The sequence below is a fragment of the Lathyrus oleraceus genome, chromosome 5 (assembly GCF_024323335.1).
Source record: "Lathyrus oleraceus cultivar Zhongwan6 chromosome 5, CAAS_Psat_ZW6_1.0, whole genome shotgun sequence".
NCBI classification, from domain to species: Eukaryota; Viridiplantae; Streptophyta; class Magnoliopsida; order Fabales; family Fabaceae; genus Lathyrus; species Lathyrus oleraceus.
The window spans coordinates 612,310,417-612,335,664 of record NC_066583.1 but is presented as its reverse complement, the minus strand read 5'-3'; the positions used below and the strand labels follow the sequence as shown (position 1 = coordinate 612,335,664).

General features: G+C 31.8%; 3 protein-coding genes across 6 annotated transcripts; all 3 read left to right on the top strand.

Moving 5' to 3' along the window:
• The first annotated feature begins 9,359 nt into the window (after positions 1-9,359).
• LOC127082409 (germination-specific cysteine protease 1) lies at positions 9,360-12,321 on the top strand. Its single transcript, XM_051022646.1, has 3 exons — positions 9,360-9,378; positions 10,017-10,217; positions 11,939-12,321. Exons 1-3 carry the CDS (start codon positions 9,360-9,362, stop codon positions 12,319-12,321), a joined length of 603 nt encoding a protein of 200 aa, XP_050878603.1.
• Positions 12,322-16,929: 4,608 nt separating this feature from the next.
• On the top strand, positions 16,930-17,831 carry LOC127082408 (caricain-like). The gene is made up of 3 exons (XM_051022644.1): positions 16,930-17,231; positions 17,423-17,546; positions 17,715-17,831. The coding sequence occupies exons 1-3, from the start codon at positions 16,930-16,932 to the stop codon at positions 17,829-17,831; spliced, it is 543 nt and encodes a 180-aa protein (XP_050878601.1).
• Positions 17,832-21,536: 3,705 nt separating this feature from the next.
• LOC127087038 (protein transport protein SEC13 homolog B) lies at positions 21,537-23,527 on the top strand. Of its 4 annotated transcripts, none has more exons than XM_051027877.1 (3): positions 21,537-21,700; positions 22,093-23,017; positions 23,311-23,527. In XM_051027877.1, exon 2 carries the CDS (start codon positions 22,097-22,099, stop codon positions 23,000-23,002), a length of 906 nt encoding a protein of 301 aa, XP_050883834.1. In that variant the 5' UTR covers positions 21,537-21,700; positions 22,093-22,096; the 3' UTR covers positions 23,003-23,017; positions 23,311-23,527. The 4 variants fall into 4 exon arrangements, with proteins under 4 accessions (XP_050883834.1, XP_050883833.1, XP_050883832.1 ...); XM_051027876.1 differs by lacking the exon at positions 23,311-23,527 and adding an exon at positions 23,101-23,147; XM_051027875.1 differs by lacking the exon at positions 23,311-23,527 and having other exon boundaries at positions 22,093-23,085.
• The last annotated feature ends 1,721 nt before the right edge of the window (positions 23,528-25,248 follow it).

Genomic DNA, 25,248 nt, shown 5'->3' with positions numbered 1-25,248 from the left:
ATACAAGATATCGTATAGTGTATGCAGTTTTACCGATTTTCCAAAAAAGGAGGTATGACGTATGCATTTTTATCGGTTATTCAAAAAAAATGGTTTAACGTGTGCATTTTCACCGATTTTTTTATAAAAAAATCCAGTATGGAGTATGCATTTTTTCAAAAAAAAAATCATGTAGAGCGTATGCATTTTTATTTGTTTTTTATTCAAAAATCTATTATAGTGTATGCATTTTTACTGATTTTTTTGTAAAAAAGAATCCAATTTAATATATGCATTTTTATCGATTTTTAAAATAAAAATATCAGGTATAACGTATGCATTTTTATTGATGTTTTTTAAAAATGTGGTTTAACGCATGCATATTTACCGTTTATTTCATCAAATTCGATAGAAATTTATGATTTTTTATTGATTTTTGAAAAAACAGATAAAAGCATGTGTTTTTTTAAAAAAATTGCATGGTTTTGATACTAATAAAATATGATTAGGTGAAAGAATCTTAAAGAGAGAGAAAAAAATAGAATATTGAAAATGAATGAGTTTTAATAAAGAAACACGTTGAATTTTAAGAAAAAAAAGTTAAATGATAGGATGTTAATAATAAAAACAAGAAGAAACTGTGAGCATGTTGAATGAGATTCTTTTATTTTGGTAATGGCGTGTTGTAATTTAGATAAACATGTGAATAATGATATAATTTAAAGAATTGAAAAAAGAAAGATATTTTTATTAGTTTGCAACAACGTGTAACAGTAGAATATAATATATTCTACTTAACGTAGATTTGTTGTATCTATAAATTAAACCAAATAGGTTGATTAGTTCACAAATCAGAATTTTACAGTATCACACTTTAAATAATTTCATTGAGGTATTTAGATCTAGTTTACTAGATGGTGTTTTTGGCATGTGTGACACCACAACTGTAATACCATGTATAATATGCGTCTAGAATATACATTATACACAGTATTAATTGGTACTGATCCAACATAAGTGCATAACGACATAATTATATACATGTCTATAATATAAAATACAATAGTATGGCACATGTCATACAATAGTGCCTAAATAAAACTCTAAGAACTATGTACAATATCTTCATTATACACAACTCCACAGCAGAAGACCACGATAATCAGCATCCCTTGAAACATTAGTAGGCATCTCCTCATGAATTCAACCTGCAAGGTGTACCTGGAAAATAACAACGATAATGGGATGAGATAATGATCTCAGTGAGTTCTCCTATCTTATGGGTCTACTCAGCTCTATAGGGTTTCTAATCGATTCTAACTCAAGTAGTCGCCTTCTGTTACTTGTGCATCACTCGCACCTTGTAACTAGGACTTGAGTAACTAAGGGATAATCACAATGTATGGAAACATTTCACTTGAGTGCATCCAGTCAACAAATCACTATTCGGATTCACGAAACATCAACCCCTGAACGGACTTACGTCTAAGTCAGGCTCGGTTCATGCATGCTCGTATGATTCGACTTTCACGGTGGATATCAGGTCCTCTTTGAGGCTTAATCCTCAGTTCAAGCGACCGTCACCCATATGTGACTCTAACCCACTTAGGGTATCTTGCACCGTATGGGCCTCTAACCTACTTAGGTGTCCACCTTTCCCCCATGTCCACCATGGTTAGGGCTCAAACCCAATTGAGGCACGGATTATTTGTGCCACATCCCCACTTACCACTTTACCTAAGCCCTTGAAGTGGTATGTGCATAATCACAACTAATTCTAAATACGTGATTAATTCTCAACAACAAATAGGACTTTCGATGTAAGGCTCCTTACCAAAATAGGACTTTTTGAACAAATATTCCTCACCAAAATATCAAACAAATTCTCATGGAATCATAACATGATCCATTCTCATACATAAATCACACATGTTCCATACAAAGCATGTTAGTGTATCATTCTGTGACTACTTGTTCGTTGTACACACCACAATACGATTCACCCAAGCATCACTATCTAAATCATTTCATGACTTAAGTTATCTTTCTAAGTTATTTACCTACCATTCTCCTAGGTTTACCTCACTCATAAGTTTTAGTCATATTATTGTTTAACTGATACAATCAACCAATCATGTCATAATCAACGTAATAACAATTCATGCATAGGTTATAGAATGCATCACATAAGAAACAGAACAACAATTCATAACCATTTATAACCAACATAAATAATACCCATGACATCCCATGGTCTATTCTTAGCACCATTGACCCCCTTGATGTCAACTTTCCAAAAAGTCCAAAATCACTTCATTTGGACCTGATTACATCATCTCATGTGGATCCTCTTGCCCAAGCTTCGACCCCCTTCTTCCCTAAACACCATTGAAAGTATAATCTTGAAGTTTTTTTAAACTCCAAGAGTCCAAGCCTCTTAATCATCAATATCATCTCCTGCAAGCTTCTAGAGTCAAGCCAAGTCAAATTGGAAGCAAGATCAACCTGATTTGAAGCTCCTCAAAGGTGAAATTTTAGAAACTTCTTTTCTTCGATTCTTCCTCATTTCTCATTCATTTTGATTGATTGTTGGTTTTCTGAAGTCCTACCAATGTAGGGAACAAGATTGAGTTGCTTTGAGGTCAAATCGAATCAACACAGTTCATGATCCTCAAAATTCAAATCCCTGTATCTTTCAATATACTTGGAGTTGAAAAAAATTGAGGCCAGATTCGAGCTCCTGAGCATTTTTTCTTTAAAATCATGTCCTTGTTTTTCATTTTGGTGATGGTTGGTGGTCATCCAGTCTGGTGAGGTTCACAGGAGAAGATGACCAGAGCCCTAGCTCCGGTGGTGTGTTGGCGTGTTCCCAGCCTTCTGATTTGATTCAAATGTTTTAATCTTGAGCGTCCATGTTGATTACCATCTTTGCAACGTGTTTGACTTGGCACATGGTAGATAGTGTGCGTGTGGCCATCAGATCTGCCACCTCAATTAATGAGGGAGATCTGATGGGCCCTAATTTTACATATTTTCTGATTTTTCATTTAATTGTGTTATTTTGCTTAATTCATAATAAATCTATTTTTAATCAAAAAAATATGGGACTTTCACCTAAAAAAATAAATATTTTTCTCTTCCATATTATGAATTAAAATCATTTTTTGGATTGGTTTTGGTATTTTTCATGAATTAAGTGTTTTTGTGCATATTTTTAATTGTTTAAAAATACTTCTGACTTTTTAAAAATTGTGAAATTTTTTGTCTAAGGTCATTTGACCTTGTTTGACCTAGGATAAATCCTTTGGCCATTTATTTGGTGTTTTGAAGGGATTTGAGGTTTTACTCAAATTAAAATGCATTTTAATTCATTTTTAATGTGATTTTTAATTAATTAAATGCTTAAAAATATTATTGAGCCATTTTTATGGTCTTGTGATGTTTGACTTTCTGTTTAGGCCTTGGTCATAATTGATTTGACTTTGTTGGATCAAAATCATTGGATTTAGGGGATTGATGAAATGTACATTTCATCTCCCAAAGTGAACGGATGGTTTTGATGTGATAAAATTCCTCTCATGATCAATTTGTGTTTCTATCTTCCCCTCCCTATTCATCTTCATCCATATTCCTCCCCATTCCCTCATTGGATCAATGATATCTCTAATGTCTAAATGTCAATTGATTCATCAATGACCTTGTGTCAGATGAATCAATACAAGTATGACTGAGATAAATCCCTCCCATTTTCTTTTAGTGTGTGGTATATTTTTGGAGTTTGGTTCTTTGTACCAAATCTCTAACATGCATTAACACCTATATTTTTATTGTCCGGCCTCAGATAGTTGTGACTTCTACATAAGTCCAATTACGATTGCTTAACATAGAACTAAATTTGACCCTCAAGGCATAGCATTCTAGTAAGTGAGATTGTAAGTCTCCCATTCTTCATGGAATTGTGTGGAGACTTGACCTTTTTTCCTTTCATGAGAGCTAGTGGCATACTTGTTGAATTATCCAAGTTGGAGCCCTTCTCATGGATGATGTCTTGGTTAAAGGATCCATACTTGTGAATGAATGATTGAGTGTTCTCCAAAGAATGACTTAATCAATTAAAACTCAACACTAACTTTTGACTAACCATTGACTAACTTTTATTCATTATGCTTTTACTTTCAAGCCATTTACTTTATGCAATTTTAATTTTCAGTCATTTATCATTCATTGTCATTTACATTTCATATAATTTGTTTATGTTCAAGTCTTTTTTTTTCACTTTGCTCACTTAAGCCATATCTTGTGATTGTATATATTTGTTTATGTGTTTTGATCTTGTTTGTGGTCTTAGGACCTTAAAATACCTAATAACAACAAAAACCCTAAAAAAAACATTTGGTGGACTGTTGCGATTTGATCTGAGCTTTTGACTTAGAATTAGACAGCTTTCCATATGCTAAAGGACTTAGCCAATGCCAACATATGAGAATGAGCTATTCTTGACAAGGGACTTTCATCTGATGTAATACTTTGGATCTCTTTGCTTCATCTGCTATTTTTTCTCTGTGCCTAATCGTTACTTTGTTACGATCTTTGTCTGATGTTTTATTCTAAGTTGATCAAGGAATATCTCATCTGATACTTTGGAAGACAATGAAGACTGCTAGCTATTGGAGTGCTTGCTTGGATGTGGCTATCTTTATTTGATGCCTTGATCTTTATGATGTCTAGATATTTCTCATTGCTTATTCTTATTTCTTAATCAAAGTCCAAAGGAAAATGGGTTTCTCTATGACATTCTTGTATGTTGGATTGCATCCCATTGGTCAGATCTTTTCAACTCTTAACTTTTATTTTGTGCTTAGGATAGTCTCTTCATCTCCTCCCACTTCTTAAATTTAAAAATCTCTCCCTCTTTTCAAAAACCTTTCTTGCTTGTGATTTTAAACTTAAACATGTTTTAACAATTAGAAACTTTGGCCTTATGCCAATGAATTTTTAAAAAAATATTTCCTTAATCAAACTTGTAAATAAACTTAACCATATTTACTTAAATTTCAAAAGACAAAAAGAATTAACAACCCTATTCAAGCCTTTCTCCTTTTGTGCCCTCTTCTTAAATTTTTGTTAAAATCAATTCGCCAACTCTTCTTTGAAATTTTTACCCCGAACTACAAGGTTTTGATCCCTCATTTTTATGTTGGTACGTAGGAACAAGACCGAAGGTTTTGTCAAACACAAAAATATAATCAATGAATTCTTTTCTCATTCCCACACTCTATTTTTTTTCAAACATCTTTTATACCAAAACACATGCACACATAAAAAGGGCTCCCTAGGAGTACCTAGGACACTTTGGGTGCTAACACCTTCCCTCTGTGTAACCAACCCCCTTACCTGTGATCTCTGGCATTTTATTAGTTTTGATATGAAAACTTCTTATCCTTTGGTTTTGTTCGTACTTTCCCCTTTTCCTTTGGAAACAATAAAAGTGCGGCGGCGACTCTGGTTTTATTGACGTCAAGTTTATCCATAGCTTGATGGTCGTGAATTTACCGCTACAATACACCAATAAGATTTGGGATATACTTAGTGTCAACAAGATGTAAACATCATACTCTATGATCAACCAAACCAAACACTACTCAGAAAGATGAACAACAATCTAGCTTCCAACAACCCACTCTTACTCTTGCAACTCAAAAGTATGCACTCAAGATGAACCTTGACATCACTTCACACTTATTGACAGGAATTCTCTTCCAAACCAATACCTACTACACATCTCACCACACCTAGGTTACTTATTTAGATGACTTGCTACAGACAACCCTCATTTCCTCCTCATGAGCTCACACGCCATAGTTTGTTTCACGTTTCTACACTTAGTCCCCGTACACAAGCTTGGCTTGTCTTTTGTTGTTTACCATAAATTCAACTTCTCAGAACACGAGATTCACTAATCAATAAAGAATGTGTTACTTCACATCCACTTCAAGACAAAGAATCAATTAGACATACTTGTGACCATAATGCTACTATCACATACTTCTCTTAATACCAAGGTTTAACTTTATCCACTACATTGGATCCTCTATAAATCTACACATACGAACAATCATCAATCACACATCTTATGATTCCATAATCTCCTTATTTGAAGTGCATCCCATAATGGTCTCTTACTGAATATTGAATCTCAATGAATCATCCTAAATTTGATTTCCCTCCTAAGACTGGGTATACTTGGTTTATCTTCTGCTTTTTTTTTTCTTCTGATGCGTACGTGTTCCACTTAGGGTAGAATTTCATATCCTCGAACCTCTTCTTATACTTCACCACTACTTTAAACCCTTACAAAGGTGTTTAACTTCCCTACCTCTCGAACCTTGAACCTATTGGAAGATACAATTCCGAACAATTCCCTGAAGTATTCTCATTCTTCCAAAATGTTTTAGTGGCCTTAGAAGCTGAAACACTGATACACTACCTCACTTCCAAACCTTATGACATATGTGCAACATAAGCATCCTTTCTCCTTTACTATATGGAATTACTTACAATACATATTCCATATCAGTGGGTCAATCTTATTCCACTAGCAAATTCACATCTTTCTCGAAGCTCTGACAATTTATCTAATAGAAATCCTCAACTTACCAACTCCATCAACACTACAGGATTGCTTGAACCATAAACTACTCTTTAATTCTATATTACCCGAATCACAACTCCTACTGAAACTTCTACTGAGCTAACTGGTTCTCCTTACTTTATAACTCTTGGCTTGAGCCTACATTCAGAGCACAAGTTCAACCAACACTTTAGAGTCCTTGTGGTCGCTCAATCATGATCCTACCTACCACGCACATAGAATTAGGTTGATTAGGCCTAATACTACATACAATGATATTAAGAATCATGTTGGCTAAACACAGATATGAGACAGGAATAGATTTACTTATGATGTTTCAAGGCTAAGTCGAGAATTGACCTGCTCTGATACCAACTGTAATACCATGTATAATATGCGTCTAGAATATACATTATACACAGTATTAATTGGTACTGATCCAACATAAATGCCTAACGACATAATTATATACATGTCTATAATATAAAATACAACAATATGGCACATGTCATACAATAGTGCCTAAATAAAACTCTAATAACTATGTACAATATCTTCATTGTACACAACTCCACAGCGGAAGATCACGATAATCAGCATCCCTCGAAACATTAGTAGGAAGCTCCTCATGAATTCAACCTGCAAGGTGTAACTGGAAAATAACAACGATAATGGGATGAGATAATGATCTCAGTGAGTTCTTCTATCCTATGGGTCCACTCAGCTCTACAGGGTTTCTAATCGATTCTAACTCTAGTACTCACCTTCAGTTACTTGTGCATCACTCGCACCTTGTAATTAGGACTTGAGTAACTAAGGGATAATCGCAATGTATGGAAACATGTCACTTGATTGCATCCACTCAACAAATCACTATTCGGATTCAAGAAACGTCAATCCCCGAACGGACTTACGTCTAAGCCAGGCTCGGTTCACGCATGCTCATATGATTCGAATTTAATGATGGATATTGGTTCCTCTATGAGGCTTAATCCTCAGTTCAAGCGACTGTTACTTGTATGGGCCTCTAACCCACCTAGGGTATCTTTCACTGTATAGGCCTCTATCCCACTTAGGTGTCCACCTTTCTCCCATGTCCGCCATGGTTGGTGCTCAAACCCAATTGAGGCACGAATTATTGGTGCCACATCACCATTTACAACTTTACCTAAGCCCTTGAAGTGGTATGTGCACAATCACAACTAATTCTGAATACGTGATTAATTCTCAACAACAAATAGGACTTTCAATGCAAGGCTCCTCACCAAAATAGGACTTTTAGAACAAATGTTCCTCACCAAAATATCAAACAAATTATCATGGCATCATAACATGATCCATTCTCATACATAAATCACACATGTTCCTTACAAAGCATGTTAATGTATCATTCCATGACTACTTATTTGTTGTACACACCACGGTATGATTCGTCCAAGCATCACTATCTAAATCATTTCTTGACTTAAGTTATCTTTCTAAGTCATTTACCTAGCATTCTCCTAGGTTTATCTTACTCATAAGTTTTAGTCATATTATTGTTTAACCGATACAATCAACCAATCATGTCATAATCAACGCAATAACAATTCGTGCATAGGTTATAGAATGCATCACATAAGAAACATAACAACAATTCATAACCATTTATAACCAATACACATAATACCCATGGCATCCCATGGTCTATTCTTATCACTTGATGAGGTATTGGATTCACTTTACAATTTATTCAACCCCATAAAAAATAGGAAGAATGATTCTCGTCTTATGATGGAGACATGGAACCAACTCATTGCATAATCAAGTATACAAGAAGCACACATGATAATCAAACATGTCCCAATAATCCTAGGCAAATCCATCACGCGACTCACCTCATTCTAACTTATTCCACTCTCACACCACAAAGTGAGTATTCGTTCAATCATCATACGGCGGGGTTAATCGAACTCAAGGGAAAGTTATAGTGGATAACTCATAGAGACTTCTCTCTATACTATAGTTCTCTCTGTTAGCTTTCTAACACTTCCGACTGCGTCGAAAACGGATTTACAAAACTAAAACTACAATCGTTTTAACCTAATCGGAATTCTAGGTCAAAACCCACTCGATTGTGCATAGATCGACATATTATTGTCAATCTAGTACATATATATCATGGTATAAGTTAATGGAATCCTAAGATGTATTAGAAACAAGGAACAAGTGGTTTTAGGTAAAACAAGGCTGGACCAATTGATTGACTTGGGAACCAATCGATTGCATGAGGTTTCTGTAATTATTTTTCACAAAATTTGACAGGACCAATCGATTGAGCACCGTAGCCAATCGATTGACATGTGCAAAAATTCAGCTTTTCTTCACAGAATTCTGAACCAAACGATTAATTCTGCGACTTTTTTGCAACCAATCGATTGACACCTGCATAATATCCAAAAATACATCTTCTATACTCATCCTTCGACATCTTTAATCACTTTAAATCATGCTAAGACATGTACCAACATAAGCTCATATGAATCAACAACATAATCCATACAACATAACATCAATTCATATAAGCAACATGAAAGATTACAAACAACATGTAACAACAAGGATGCCTACCATACTATCCATTTTCTTCATGATTCAAGACAACAACACCAAACCCTAGTATTCTATTTCATGAGAATCTTACTATAGAGAGGAAACTAACTAGAACTCACTTTTCCATGGAGAATGTGATGAAGTTTGGTGAAGAAAAATGGAGAATGATGATGAAGGTGAGATGATTATGGAGATGAGATGATGGTGGTAGGATGAGCTCCTTCTTCCTTCCTCTTCTTTTCTCTCCTCTTCTTTCACGTTTTCTTCTTCTCTTCCTTTCTTGTTTTTTTTCTTTCTTTCCTTTTCTCTTTTTCCACTTCCTGATAACTCTCTCTTTCCCAATCTTATCCACACCTTTTTCTACCTATTCTTTCCACCACCCAATACGTATATACATAACATCATATGAAATTATATAATTATATAAAATATCCTCAAGAGATATTTTTATATTCTAATACCAATTGACCAATTATTAATGTTACCAAAATATTCCTTCTTATACTTATTAATAATGGTCCTTCTCTTTTAATAAGGATTGCTTTCTTCAGAGTCCACTGGTTACTCTATTTGTCCCAATTGACAACTTTTAGAGTACATAAGAGCTCTAATTGTTCCAACTGACAAGGGATAGAGTACATAGGAACTCAATTAGTTTCAACTGAGAACTAATTGATCAATTTAAAGGGGTATGGGATATTACAACAAGCCATGCCACAGTCTGTTAATGCAAAAAGAGCGTACGATAGAAGGATTCAAGAATCTGGGCGTGTCTATTGAAACAATAAAAGTTGATGGGCCTTTTCTTCAATAGCAGCAATAGAAGGAATCGTCCAGATAAAAACTCATAAATTGGTGGAACTTTTTGAGAAAGAACTTGTCGACTGTGATGCATTGAGTAGTGGATGTACTACTGGTAGAGTAACATATGCATTTCAATATCTAATGAAAAATGGAGTAAGTGCTGAAAAAGATTACGTATACAAAGGTCAAGCTGCTAAATGTGGTACTAAAGGTAAACCTCGTTCTGCAAAAATAAAAGGCTATCAAAAAGTAGGAGATGGGGAACAGAATCTTATAGAAGAAGTGGCACAACAACCGATTACACTTGGTCTCCTTTTTTAGCAGAGTTTTAAAAGTTACAAGAGTGGCATATTTGGTAACCTACCGATTAGAGAAATGATGGATATTTCGCATGGAGTTAGTCTAATTGGTTATGGTAGGGAGGGTGAAGATTCATATTGGTTAATTAAAAATTCATGGGATACTACTTAGGGTGAGGCTGGATATGGGGAAAAAAAAAGTGCTTCTGGTGTCACAATCAGAAAAGCTTTTTACCCCATCTATGAATAAATTGTTATATCAATATAGGGTGAAAAGGATATATTAAATTCCAAAAAAAATCAACCAATCGGATTTTTAAAAAATCCAGAAAAAGTCAGCATATTCTTGGACTTTTAGGAAAAAAATTGGTACAATCATACATATTTTCGGATATTTTCAAATAACAGGTAATAGGTATGCATTTTTATCGATATTTCAAAAACAAATCATTATGGCATATGCATTTTTATAGATTTTTCGAGAAAATCTAGTATATCGTTTGCATTTTTATCAATTTTTTATTAATAAAATCCTGTTTAACATATGCATTTTTATAAAAAAAAAATATATGGTATACCGTATGCAGTTTTATCAATTTTTCAAAAAAGGAGGTATGGCGTATGCATTTTTATCAGTTATTTCATAAAAATCTGGTTTCACTTATGCATTTTTACCATTTAAAAAAAAAATCTAGTATGGAGTATGCATTTTTTCAAAAAATCCGGTATGGCAAATACATTTTTATCAATATTTAAAAATAAATAAAAATCCGGTATGGCCTATGCATTTTTATTGATTTTTTGTTCAAATATCTAATATAGCGTATGTATTTTTACTGATTTTTTGTGAAAAAAAAATCAAATTTAACATATGCATTTTTATCGATTTTAAAAATAAAAAAATCAGTTATAACGTATGCATCTTTATTGATATTTTAAAAAATGTGGTTTAACGCATGCATTTTTACCGATTATTTCATAAAATTCGATAGAAATGTATGAATTTATATTGGTTTTTGAAAAATCCGATAAAAGCATGTGTTTTTAAAAAAAAACATGGTTTTGATACTAATAAAATATGATTAGGTGAAAGAATCTTAAAGAGAAATAAAAACAATGGAATATTTAAAATGAATGAGTTTTAATTAAAAAAAAACACTTTGAATTTTAAGAAAAAAAAGTTAAATGATTGAATGTTAGAAATAAAATCAAGAAGAAACTATGAGCATGTTGAATGAGATTCTTTTATTTTCGTAATGGCGTGTTGTAATTTAGATAAACACATGAATAATGATATAATTTAGAAAATTAAAAAGAGAAGGATATTTCTATTAGTTTGCAACAACGTGTAACAGTAGAATATAATATATTCGGCTTAATGTAGATTTATTGTATTTATAAATTAAACCAAATAGTTTGATTAATTTCACAAACTAGAATTTTTACAGTATCACACTTAAAAAAATTGCAATGAGGTATTTAGCTCTAGTTTACTCGATGGTGCTTTTGGCTTGTGTGACACCACAAGCCATGCCACAGTCTGTTAATGCAAAAAGGGTGTACGAGAGATGGATTCAAGAACTTAGGCGTGTCTATCAAAACATTAGAAGTTGATGGGCATTTTCTTCAATAGCAGCAATAGAAGGAATCGTCGACTGCGGTGCATTGAGTAGTGGATGTACTACTGGTAGTATAACATACACATTTCAATATGTAATGAAAAATGGAGTAAGTGCTGAAAAAGATTATGTATACAAAGGTCAAGCTGGTAAATGCGATAGCAAAGGTAAACCCCATTCTGCAAAAATAAAAGGCTATCAAAAAGTAGGAGATGGGGAACAAAATCTTCTAGAAGTAGTGGCACAACAACTGATTACGTTTGGTTTCCTTTTTGGGCAGATTTTTAAAAGTTACAAACGTGGCATATTTGGTAACCTACCGATTAAGGAAACGATGGATATTTCTCATGGAGTTAGTTTAATTGGTTATGGTGGGGAGGGTGAAGATTCATATTGATTAATTAAAAATTCATGGGATACTACTTGGGGTGAGGCTGGATATGGGAAAATCAAAAGAAATAGTGCTTATGGTGTCACAATCAGAAAATCTTTTTACGCCATCTATGAATAAATTGTAATATCAATCATCTAGGGTGATAAGGATGTATTAAATTCAAAAAAAAACAATCGGATTTGTAAAAAATCCAGAAAAAGTCAGCATATTCTTGAATGTTTAGGAAAAAATTGGTACAATCATACAGTATTTCGGATATTTTGAAATAACAGGTAACAATTATGCATTTTTATTGATTTTTCAACAAAAAAAAGTCATCATGGCATATGCAATTTTATAAATTTTCTAAAAAATCAAGTATATCATATGCATTTTTATCGATTTTTTAATTAAAAAAAATCCTCTTTAACGTATGCATTTTTATCAATTTAAAAAAAATGGTATAGCGTATGAAGTTTTACCGATTTTTCAAAAAAGGAGGTACGACGTATGCATTTTTATCAGTTATTTCAAAAATATCCGGTTTAATGTATGCATTTTACCTATTTTTTTATAAAAAAAACTCCAATTTGGAGTATGCATTTTTTCAAAAAAAAAAAAAGGTATGGCATATGCATTTTTATTCATTATTTGTTCAAAAATCTAAGATAGCAAACACATTTTTACTGGTTTTTTTGTAAAAAAAAATCTGATTTAACATGTGCATTTTTATCAATTTTTTTATTAAAAAAATTAGGTATAGCATATGCATTTTTATTGATTTGTTTGAAAAATGCGGTTTACACGTGCATTTTTACGAGTTATTTCATAAAATTTGATAGAACTGTATGAATTTACATTGGTTTTTGAAAAAACCGATAAAAGCATGTGTTTTTATAAATAAAATGCATGGTTTTGATACTAATAAAATATGATTAGGTGAAAGAATCTTAAAGAGAGGAAAAAAGAATGGAATATTAAAAATGAATGAGTTTTAATTAAAAAAAACACGTTGGATTTTAAGAAAAAAAACTTAGATGAAAGAATGTTAATAATAAAAACAAGAAGAAATTGTGAGCACATTGAATGAGATTCTTTTATTTTGGTAATGGCGTGTTATAATTTAGATAAACACATGAATAATAATATAATCTAGAGAATTAAAAAAAGGAAGATATTTCTATTAGTTTGCAACAACGTGTAATAGTAGAATATAATATATCCGACTTAATGTAGATTTATTGTATCTATAAACTAAATCAAATAGTTTGATTAATTTCACAAATTAGAATTTTTACAGTATCACACTTTAAAAAAAATGCAATGTGGTATTTAGCATTAGTTTACTCGATGGTGTTTTAGGCATGTGTGACACCACAAGCCATGCCACAATATGTTAATGCAAAAAGAGCGTACGACAGATGGATTCAAAAATTCAGGTGTGTCTATTGAAACAATAGAAGTTGCTAGGCATTTTCTTCGATAGCAACAATAGAAGGAATCGTCCAGATAAAAACTCATAATTGATGGAACTTTCTGAGCAAGAACTTGTCGACTGCAATGCATTGAGTAGTGGATGTACTACTGGTAGAGTAACATACCTATTTCAGTATGTAATGAAAAATGGAGTAAGTGTTAAAAAAGATTATGTATACAAAGGTCAAATTGGTAAATGCGATAGCAAAGGTATATCCCATTCTACAAAAACAAAAGGCTACAAAAAGTAGGAGATGGGGAATATAATCTTCAAGAAGCAGTGGCACAACAACCGATTATTGGTCTCCTTTTTTGGCAGAGTGTTAAAAGTTACAAGAGTGACATATTTGGTAACCTACCGATTAAGGAAACGATGGATATTTCGCACGGAGTTAGTCTAATTGGTTATGGTAGGGAGGGTGAAGATTCATATTAGTTAATTAAAAGTTCATGGAATACTACTTGGGGTGAGACTGAATATGGAAAAATCAAAAGAAAAGGTGCTTTTGGTGTCACAATCAAAAAAGTTTTTTATCTCATCTCTGAGTAAATTGTTGTATCAATCTAGGGTGATAAGGATATATTAAATTTTAAAAAAAATCAACCAATCGGATTTTTAAAAAATCCAGAAAAAGTTAGCATATTCTTGGATTTTTAGGAAAAAAATTGGTACAATCATACATATTTTCGGATATTTTGAAATGATAAATAACATGTATGCATTTTTATCGATTTTTCAACAAAAAAAAATTGTTATGGCGTATGCATTTTTAAAGATTTTTTTATTTAAAAAAACTCGGTTTAACGTATGCATTTTTACCAATTTTTTAAAAAAAATATATGGTATAGCGTATGCTGTTTTACCGATTTTTCAAAAAAGGAGCTATGGCGTATGTATTTTTATTAGTTATTTCAAAAAAAATTGGTTTAACGTATGCATTTTTACCGATTTTTTTAAAAAAATCCAGTATGGATTATGCAGTTTTTTACAAAAAAATCTTGTATGGCAAATGCATTTTTATCGATATTTAAAAATAACAAAATCTGATAGGCGGATGCATTTTAATTGATTCTTTGTTTAAAAATCTAATATAGCGTATGCATTTTTACTGATTTTTTTGTAAAAAAACTCTGATTTAACATATGCATTATTGTCGATTTTTTTATTTAAAAAATCAGGTATAGCGTATGCATTTTTATTGATTTTTAAAAAAATATGGTTTAACGGTTCATTTTTACCGGTTATTTCATAAAATTCGATAGAAAAGTATGAATTTATATTGGTTTTTGAAAATACCGATAAAAGCATGTGTTTTTATAAAAAAAATGCATGGTTTGGATACTAATAAAATATGTTTAAGCGAAAGAATCTTAAAGAGAGAAAAAACAATGGAATATTAAAAATGAATGAGTTTTAATAAAAAAAATAATGTTGAATTTTAAGAAAAAAAAGTTAAATGATTAAATGTTAATAATAAAAACAAGAAGAAACTGTGAGTACATTGAATGAGATTCTTTTATTTTGGTAATGGCATGTTGTAATTTAGATAAACACGTGAATAATAATATGTTTTAGAGAATTAAAAAAAATATTTTTATTAGTTTGCAACGTATAACAGTAGAATATAATATATTCGACTTAATGTAGATTTATTGTATCTATAAATTAAACCAAATAGTTTGATTAATTTGACAAATCATAATTTTTACAATACCATACTTAAAAAAATTCAATAATGTATTTAGCTCTAGGTTACTCGATGGTGTATTTGGCATGTGTGACACCACAAGCCATGCCACAATCTGTTAATGCAAAAAGAGCGTAAGAGAGATGGATTCAAGAATTTGGGTGTGTCTATCGAAACAATAGAAGTTGTTGGGAATTTTCTTCAATAGAAGCAATAGAAGGAATCATCCAGATAAAAACTAATAAATTGGTGGAACTTTCTGAGCAAGAACTTATCGATTGTGATGTATTGAGTAGTGGGTGTACTACTGGTAGAGTAACATACACATTTTAGTATGTAATGAAAAATGGAGTAAGTGATGAAAAAGATTATGTATACAAAGGTCAAGCTGGTAAATGTGATAGCAAAGGTAAACCTCATTCTACAAAAATAAAAGGCTATCAAAAACTAGAAGATGTGGAACAAAATCTTCTAGAAGCGGTGGCACAACAACCCATCACACTTGGTCTCCTTTTTGGGCAGAGTTTTAAAAGTTACAAGATGGCATATTTGGTAACCTGTCGATAAAGGAAACGATAGATATTTTGCATGAAGTTAGTCTATTTGGTTATGGTGGGGAGGATGAAGATACATATTGGTTAATTAAAAATTCATGGGATACTACTTGGAGTGAGGCTGGACATGGGAAAATCAAAAGAAAAGGTGTTTCTGCTGTCACAATTAGAAAAGCTTTTTGCCACATCTATTAAAAAAGTGTTATATCAATCTAGGGTGATAAGGATATATTAAATTCAAAAAAAAAAATCAACCAATTGGATTTTTATAAAATCCAGAAAAAATCAGCATATTCTTGGATTTTTAGGAAAAAATTGCTACAACCATACTTATTTTCGAATATTTTGAAATAACAAGTAACATGTATGCATTTTTATCGATTTTTTTTATTAAAAAAAGTCATTATGGGGTATGGATTTTTATAGATTTTTCAAAAAAATATAGTATATCGTATGCATTTTTTTTATTAAAAAAAACCTGGTTTAACGTATGCATTTTTATCAATTTTTTAAAGAAAAAGATGGTATAGCGTATGAAGTTTTACCGACTTTTCAAAAAAGGAGGTATGGCGTATGCATTTTTATCCGTTATTTCAAAAAAATATGGTTTGACGTATGCATTTTTACCGATTTATTTTTATAAAAAAAAACCAGTATGGAGTATGCTTTTTTTAAAAAAGAAATCCTGTATGGCAAATGCATTTTTATATATTTAAAAATAAAAATATTTGGTATGGCATATGCATTTTTATTGATTTTTTGTTCAAAAATCTAATATAGTGTATGCATTTTTACTTATTTTTTGTAAAAAAAATCCGATTTAACATATGCATTGTTATCGATTTTTTTAATAAAAAAATCAGTTATAGTGTATGCATTTTTATTGATTTTTGGTATGTGTGACACCACAAGCCATGTCGCGGTCTGTTAATGCAAAAAGAGCGTACGAGAGATGGATTCAAGAATTCGAGCGTGTCTATCGAAACAGTGACGAGAAGGACGACACAGTTGAGATATTTTCAGAGAATTTGAAGTGTATTGAAAAGTTGAACAAGGATGGAAATTCTAGTTACATACTGGGTTTGAATCAATTTTTGGATTTAAGTGGTAAAGAATTTGCTAGTAAGTATAGTTGTTTCACAATGAAGGAAGAGTTTTTGGAGGATATGTTCAATGATAGTAAAGTTCCTGCTCCACCTATCCTGTCACCAAAGTCGTAAATTCGAACCAGCGTGGATTGGAACAACCACGGAGCCGTGAGCAAAGTCAAGAGTCAAAAACAGTGTAGTAAGAACAATTGTTGTAGTATTTTTTTTCGTTGTTATATTATGCGAAAATAAGTTTAAATTTTAGAAAAACATGAACGAAATTTAGTGATTAATGATGACGTTTTGTGGTTTTAGATAGTTGCTGGGTATTTTCGTCAATAGCAACAATAGAAGGAACCGTCCAGATAAAAACTCGTAAATTGATTAGTGGATGTACTACTGGTAGAGTAACATACATATTTCAGTATGTAATGAAAAATGGAGTAAGTAATGCAATAAATTATCCATACAAAGGTCAAGCTAGTAAATGCAACAACAAAGGTAAACTTCGTTCTGCAAAAATAAAAGGCTATCAAAAGTAGGAGATGGGGAACAGAATCTTCTAAGCAGTGGCACAACAACTGATTACACTTGTTCTCCTTTTTGTGCAGAGTTTTAAAAGTTACAAGAGTAACATATTTGATAACCTACCAACTGAGGAAACGATGGATATTTCGCATGGAGTTAGTCTAATTGATTATGGTGGAGAAGGTGAAGATTCATACTGATTAATTAAAAATCCATGGGATATTACTTGGGGTGAGGCTGGATATGAAAAAAATAAAATGAAAATGTGCTTCTGGTGTCATAATCAAAAAAGCTTTTTACCCCATCTATGAATAAATTATTATATCAATATAAGGTGATAAGGATATAAATAAAAATAAAAATGTTATACCAAAGCCTACTGTAGTACATGCTGAAATATAATTATAATTATAATTCTCTTGTTTGGTCAAATAAGGATTGTCCTATACCTCTCATCTGCAAACTTGTTTGTATGTTTTTACATGGAGAACATAATCATACATGCTTATAACCCCCACATACGTGAATAAATCCATTACTTATTGGTCACAATATTTCCAACACAAACTTTACCTAATATCAAAAGTGGGTTGCACCTTTATCCTTTGACATCATTATATTAGTTTGACGTGACCAAAATGCACCATTATGTTCATCCCTTATTTGATATATTTTCCGGGCCTTCCACATTTGACCCAAGTGGATTCTTTTTAGTTGATTTTCTGTCTTGGGTCCAAATGGATCCATTTACTTGGGTCCAAATGGATTTGGATGCTCAAACATCTTTCCAAGTTGAACCCCGAGGAATGAATATTTCGTCAAATAATAAAATTCTAAATTTGTATCCATAATGACCGTGTAATTTTAACAATGTAATTTGAGAGTACTAAAATCATAAATTGGTTTTTTTTTTCTTCATAAAAGTTGGTTTGAACAAAAAAGAAATTAAAATTGATAAGGTATTAAGGAGACTAGGTGTTTCAAGAATTTGTTAACTACCACTATTTGGTGATTGTTTCTTTCTCTAATCTCTTAATATGCTCCTCTAGTATCACAATTAATTCACCCATTCATTAATTTTAAAAGCTCGGTTCGGTAGATATTCATAATCTAAGTTCAATATTATGATTAAAGATTATTGAATAATACTACAATTTTAAATTAATCAAACAATACAAAGCTAATCACGTGGTTCAAGCATATCAAATTAACATCATCTCAAAAGATTATGGTTCGTTTGAATGAATTTTGCTTTTTACTTTTTAAAAATCATTTTATAAAATTATTTTAGAAAGGTATTTTTAGGAAGAGAATAAATAAAAAAATTGTTTGATAATTTAACTTTTCAAAACTATTTTAGAAATGAAAAAATAAAAAATTCATTTCATAAGCTAATTTTCAAAACAGTTTTAGAGATGAGAAAATAAAAAATCTCTTTGGTAGTCTATTTTTTAAGAACACTTTTATTAACAAATATATATTAAAAATATTTTTATTATAATTAATAATTAAATTTTGATTTATTAATTTGTGCTAACTACTTTACATTATTGGGATATCTTACCTCTGACGTTCTTTAGTTAGGCCTTAGCACACTCTTGTAGAATTTTTTGTCTGAACATGTTCAACTGAGTATACTTTGAAAATCTGGATCGGGGTCCTCGATGCCCTTCTCTACTTCCGTCCACGTGGTGCCTATTGCCTTCATGCCTTCCTATAGTGATGCTTCCAAAAACTCTGATTTTCTCTTCATATGTGTGACTGCTTCCAACATCTTAAGTTAAGAACTTCTCTTCATAGTTGATACAGGGTTTGACTTGAGTGAGGTCACTCATATTTGCCGGTTCCTTCACCCCGAACTTCTTTCTGAACAAAAAATTCAGCTTCAGTCTCTTCTCGAAGATCCAACACTCTAGTTTATCGTTGAGTCATTCTACTTATACAACTACCTTGATGAATCTATCAATATACTCTCAGAGTGCCCACTTCTTACTCTAATGGATATCACTAAGAACGACCACCGTATTTCACTAAAATGTTAATATATTGAATAATAATTTAACAAAAATAATATTTAAATGTAATATTGGTCCTTCTATTTTCAAATAAAAAGTTTTAACTTCTCTATTTTAAAAATTATATTTTTGGTGCCTTAATTTTATTTTTCTTTTGAGTTTGAGTCTCATACTTCATCTGAGACACAATTTTGTCAATGTGATCGTGCTTAGATTGATAAGTTTAATATTCACATCATACTTTAAGAGTAATTTTGCTGATATGACTTCTAAAATTTATCCACTTAAACACTTCTACATCATTAAATTGAATCTTAAATTGATGTAAGGGACCAAAACACGAGAAAAAAATTCAAAGTCGGGGACAAAAATAGAAATTTTTAAAAATGAGGGGTCAAAATTTTATTTTTTTGAAAGTAATAAGAACAAAAATGCATTTAAACCTAATTTTTATTGATAAAAAGAATATATTCTTATATTTTTGTTGTCTCAAATAGAAAAATTCCATATATTTAAAAACTCAATAAAAATCATAACTATAAATTTATTAATTTTAAATATTTGTTTTTGAAAGTTTCAAATAATTATTTTTATGATACATATTTTTCTCTGATAAAATACTTTTATCAGTTATATATTTTAAATATTTTTAGTTAGGTTTTTGAACCGTACTTTTTTTTTAAATAATCTTAAATAAATTTACCATATATTATGTACTTACTATGTAAAACTTTTTAATTGAATCAAAATACATGCTAGTGATACATTATTAGATTAATTTTTAATATATTTATTTGATGTAATTTAGTTGGATGTATATATAAAATATTTTAAAATTAATATATATATATATATATATATATATATATATATATATATATATATATATATATATATATATATATATATATATATATATATATATATATATATATATATATATATATATATATATATATATATATATATATATATATATATATATATATATATATATATATATATATATATATATATATATATATAATTTCATTAATGAAAATATAAAAAATTAGAAGAATTAAATTATTTAAAGAAAAAAAATAGAACTTGAATGCATGAATAAAATTAAAATGATCAGCCATTAATATTTATTGATAATGGCTTTATGTTTATCCGAAACATTTATACAAATCATAATTGTTATTATGGATTTTATTTCCTTTTAAAAATGCGTCTTATAATGTTAATATCCTTTTGAAGTTATAAATAAAAAAATCAAAAAATTACGAAAATACCATTAAATAAAAATTTACAATTTTCCGTAAGTTTTTACTTTTTGGATTTTCTTTAAGAAAAAATTGAAAATGAAAACTAAAACTACATTTACCAATTTTACTTTTTCAGTTTTTAAAACTAAAAAATAAAACTAATTTTAAAAATAGTTTATCAAACAAATTTTTTAATTTTAATTTTTTAAAAATTAAAAAACAGTTTTTGAGAAGTGATTCAACCATGTCCTTAATCTTGAGAAAATTAGATACTTATAACTAAATTATTCATAGCGTTTCTAAGAACAGTACATAAAATTGAAGATAAGAATTGGTCTTCAATGATAAAAAATACTAACTCCTTGAATCCTTGTAGCCGTCAAATTGTTCTAAAAATCTGTCAAAAGTTTTAATATCGGATATTTCTAGTTAACTACCGGATCATTTGTTTTTTTAATAGTTCTTCAGAGTGAAAGTTTTTACATAAAATAATTTTTTTGAAAAATAATGCGAATAGTAATTTTGTCATTAATATATGGGGTGTCATGTCAAAGCACGGGAGTGCCATGATAAAATTTCTATAATTGGACTAGAAAGCCCAGTAACTATCGTAAGAAAAAAGCCCAAATAAATAATTTAATAAAAAACGAAGAAAAGTAACAACATTGATTTTTTTCCTTTCATATTCCGTTGAAGTGTTATTGTTTTTGGATCTCATATCCTAATTCACCAACAGCTCCGGCCACAGCAGTTCCGGTCACCGCCTTCCGTTTCATCACTCTCTCTGTCTCACCTCTTTCTCAGGTACTTTCTCTCCCTCTCTCTTGTATACGATCCACTCCACCTGTTTCAAATTTCAACCTAGATCTTTACATTCTGTCTCCATTTAAGGTTTTCTCTCCCGCGGCAATGTCGCCCGCCGCACGGCCGTGATGCGGCCATTGGTCGAGATTAACCACGTAGATTTGAAACTTGAGTAGTGTCCTATTTGGATGATTTTGATTCTATTTATTTAGGTTGATTTGATTGAATCTTATGTCTATGATTTGTTGATCCCTAATTCTCTTTGATCTAGGATGAATTTTCCTTTCAAAACCTTTGGAAGCTGAAAATTGAAAGAGATTTTAGTTTAGTTATGTTTAAGATGGCTTCGGTTACTTGAAACTAACTCTAAATTATTGATATGTTTATAGCAGAAATATGCCTTCTCAGAAGGTTGAAACAGGTCATCAAGACACCGTGCACGATGTTGCGATGGATTATTATGGAAAGAGGCTGGCAACAGCTTCTTCGGATCACACGATTAAGATAATTGGGGTGAGTAATTCAGCCTCTCAGCATCTAGCAACTCTGACTGGTCACCAAGGGCCTGTTTGGGAGGTTGCCTGGGCTCACCCTAAGTTTGGATCTCTGCTCGCTTCGTGTTCCTTTGACGGGCGTGTTATTCTCTGGAAGGAGGGTAACCAAAACGAGTGGACACAAGCTCATGTATTCGATGACCATAAGTCATCTGTGAATTCAGTTGCTTGGGCGCCTCATGAGTTGGGTCTTTGCTTGGCTTGTGCTTCGTCGGATGGGAATATATCTGTATTCACTGCAAGAGCAGATGGTGGATGGGACACATCGAGGATTGATCAAGCTCATCCAGTTGGTGTCACTTCTGTGTCTTGGGCTCCTTCAATGGCGCCGGGTGCTCTTGTTGGATCAGGGTTACTTGATCCTGTGCAGAAGCTTTGTTCTGGTGGTTGTGATAATACTGTTAAGGTGTGGAAGCTTAGCAATGGACAGTGGAAGATGGACTGCTTCCCTGCGCTTCAGATGCATAACGATTGGGTTCGAGATGTTGCTTGGGCGCCAAATTTGGGACTACCTAAATCCACTATTGCTAGTGCGTCGCAGGATGGGAAAGTGATCATATGGACTGTAGGCAAAGAAGGGGATCATTGGGAAGGAAAAGTTTTGAATGATTTCAAAACCCCTGTTTGGAGGGTGTCATGGTCTTTGACAGGAAATATACTGGCCGTGGCGGATGGAAACAACAATGTCACATTATGGAAAGAAGCAGTCGATGGGGAATGGCAACAGGTGACAACAGTGGAGCCATAGAATATGATTGTTCAGGTTGTATTTTGTTAATTTTGAAACTATGGTTAAAGTTTTTATTTTGAAATATAATTGACTTCTTGTTACTTTGCGTTGATTAGTTCTGCTTCATAATGCATAGTTCCTCGAGTTTGATGATTGTGATCCATTTGATGTTCTCGGGTTTTCCAGTATGCTACAAAACCACTGCATAATTAGTTGTGTGTTCCTTAACCAAATCAAGGAAAGTTCAGAATGATGCCCAATAGATCTTTGTTTATGCTACAGAACCACTGCATAATTTGTTCAATACTATGTTTTGAATATCGCAGATAAAAATGGGGTTTGCCTAGCGTACACAATCATATTAGGTGGCGCATTGTGCACAAGTTTCATTTGCCATTAAATTTTGAAGACCCAATAGATCTTATGGTGTTTCTTTCCGGCTAAATCTTTGCTCATTTCCCTCCGACGCCCATGTTTACCCTCAATTGTTGCTTTCGATTTAATAGCATTGAAATAAAACAACTCGAATCAGTTCTATATTGCTCATTTTATTTTTGTTAGTGTCAAAACCACGTTGTTTTATAATTATTTTTTTATAAAAATTAACAAAGCTTTTAAATAGAATATAAATTTTATTTAAAAATTAAAATTAACAAAGCTTTTAAATAGAATATACATTTTATTTAAAAATTAAAATTAAAAAATAGTAGAAAATTATAATTGAAATAAAGCATTATCTGGTAATTGACAATCCTTTGAAAACACATCAAATCATTTGAAATCACGCTACAGAAAAACACTTTCATAACAACTTCATAAATAAAGTTATAACTTCAAAATAACAAAGCAACATCATCTTCAAAAACATAATAACTCTCGTCTCCGATGTTACACAAAAGATGTCAATGATGGATAACATGAAACAAATGGGTGAGAAACAACATTCAAGATGCTACAAGAAAGATGTCAATGATGGGTGAGAAACAACATTCAATATAAACAGTGTAAAGAATGTTAAGGTAGAGAACATACAACAATCACACATTCATTACACAATCAACAACAACATGGCCTCACACCTATTCAAAACAACATGTACATTTTCTCAACCAATCAACAACATGTACATTTTCTCAACCAATCAACGACATCATGACCAATCAACTGCATAGGCAAACATGTATGCAATGTAATCCACAACTGCCTCATTATGCATGCAATATGATTTATGAACACTCGGGTTCATCTCGCTCTTGAATCTCCACCATAGGACCATAGAACACCAAATCGTTATCATCACAATATGTAACTATTAGGTTCTGACAGATAAGGGTAAAATTCAGACAAAGAATAGAGACTGATGAAAAATAATGACTGCTTATTGTATGATTGTAAGAGAATTTACAAAAGATTCAATGATCTAACTGCCACAGAGCTATGCTCCTATGGAGTGCTTAACAATCCTCCATACAATGATTTCTATATGATTCTTCTAAGATAAGATCTCAATTCCCTTCCCACCTCATTTATGCTACAGCCTAATGGTATTGGTTAGGGTCACTACTCTCTCTCTCTCTCTCTCTCTCTCTCTCTCTCTCTCTCTCTCTCTCTCTCTCTCTCTCTCTCTCTGCCACCTCATAGCTATCACATGGTGTGAGATCCTCTTTTCCTTCTAGAATAAACCTGTCAGGTCTTAGCACTCTTAGGCCCAATATGATTGGTCATTTTCATATCTGACCCATCATCATTCACTTGGTTCTTAACAATACCTCATTCTAGAAAAGCTACCTTGTCCTCAAGGTTAAATTCAGGAAATTGATTTGCTATGGTCTCCATGTCTTTCCAAGTAGCCTCATCCACAACCTTGTTAGTCCACTGAATTAAAACTTATTAAACTCTTTGTTCTCCTAGCCCATTGAAACGTGTGGCTAAAACTCTTTTAGGCACAAACTGCTCCACACAGCTCCCTTCAACTTCTTGAGACAATTCACTCTCCACTGCATAATCTCCAATTGCCCTTTTTAACAGGGAAACATGAAAAACTGGATGTACCTGTGATCCTTCGGGTAATCTAAGCTTATATGCAACAACTTCCATCCTTTCCACAATCTGAAACGGACCATGATATCTAGCTGCCAATTTAGCATTAATCCTAGATACTACTGATTGTTGTCTGTGTGGACATAGCTTCAAGAACACCCATTCTCCAACACTAAAACTGGATTATGTCCGCTTCTCATCTGCAAAATACTTCATACGGTCTT

Bases quoted from the DNA above. Each gene is read 5' to 3' on its own strand.
- LOC127082409 (XM_051022646.1), top strand. The intron at 10,218-11,938 runs GTAAACCTCGTT...TTTCTTCAATAG, and splicing joins TGCTAAATGTGGTACTAAAG to CAGCAATAGAAGGAATCGTC.
- LOC127087038 (XM_051027877.1), top strand. From the start codon at position 22,097: ATGCCTTCTCAGAAGGTTGAAACAGGTCATCAAGACACCGTGCACGAT.
- LOC127082408 (XM_051022644.1), top strand. From the start codon at position 16,930: ATGTCGCGGTCTGTTAATGCAAAAAGAGCGTACGAGAGATGGATTCAA. The intron at 17,232-17,422 runs GTAAATTCGAAC...GGTTTTAGATAG, and splicing joins CCTATCCTGTCACCAAAGTC to TTGCTGGGTATTTTCGTCAA. The intron at 17,547-17,714 runs GTAAGTAATGCA...CTTTTTGTGCAG, and splicing joins AGTATGTAATGAAAAATGGA to AGTTTTAAAAGTTACAAGAG.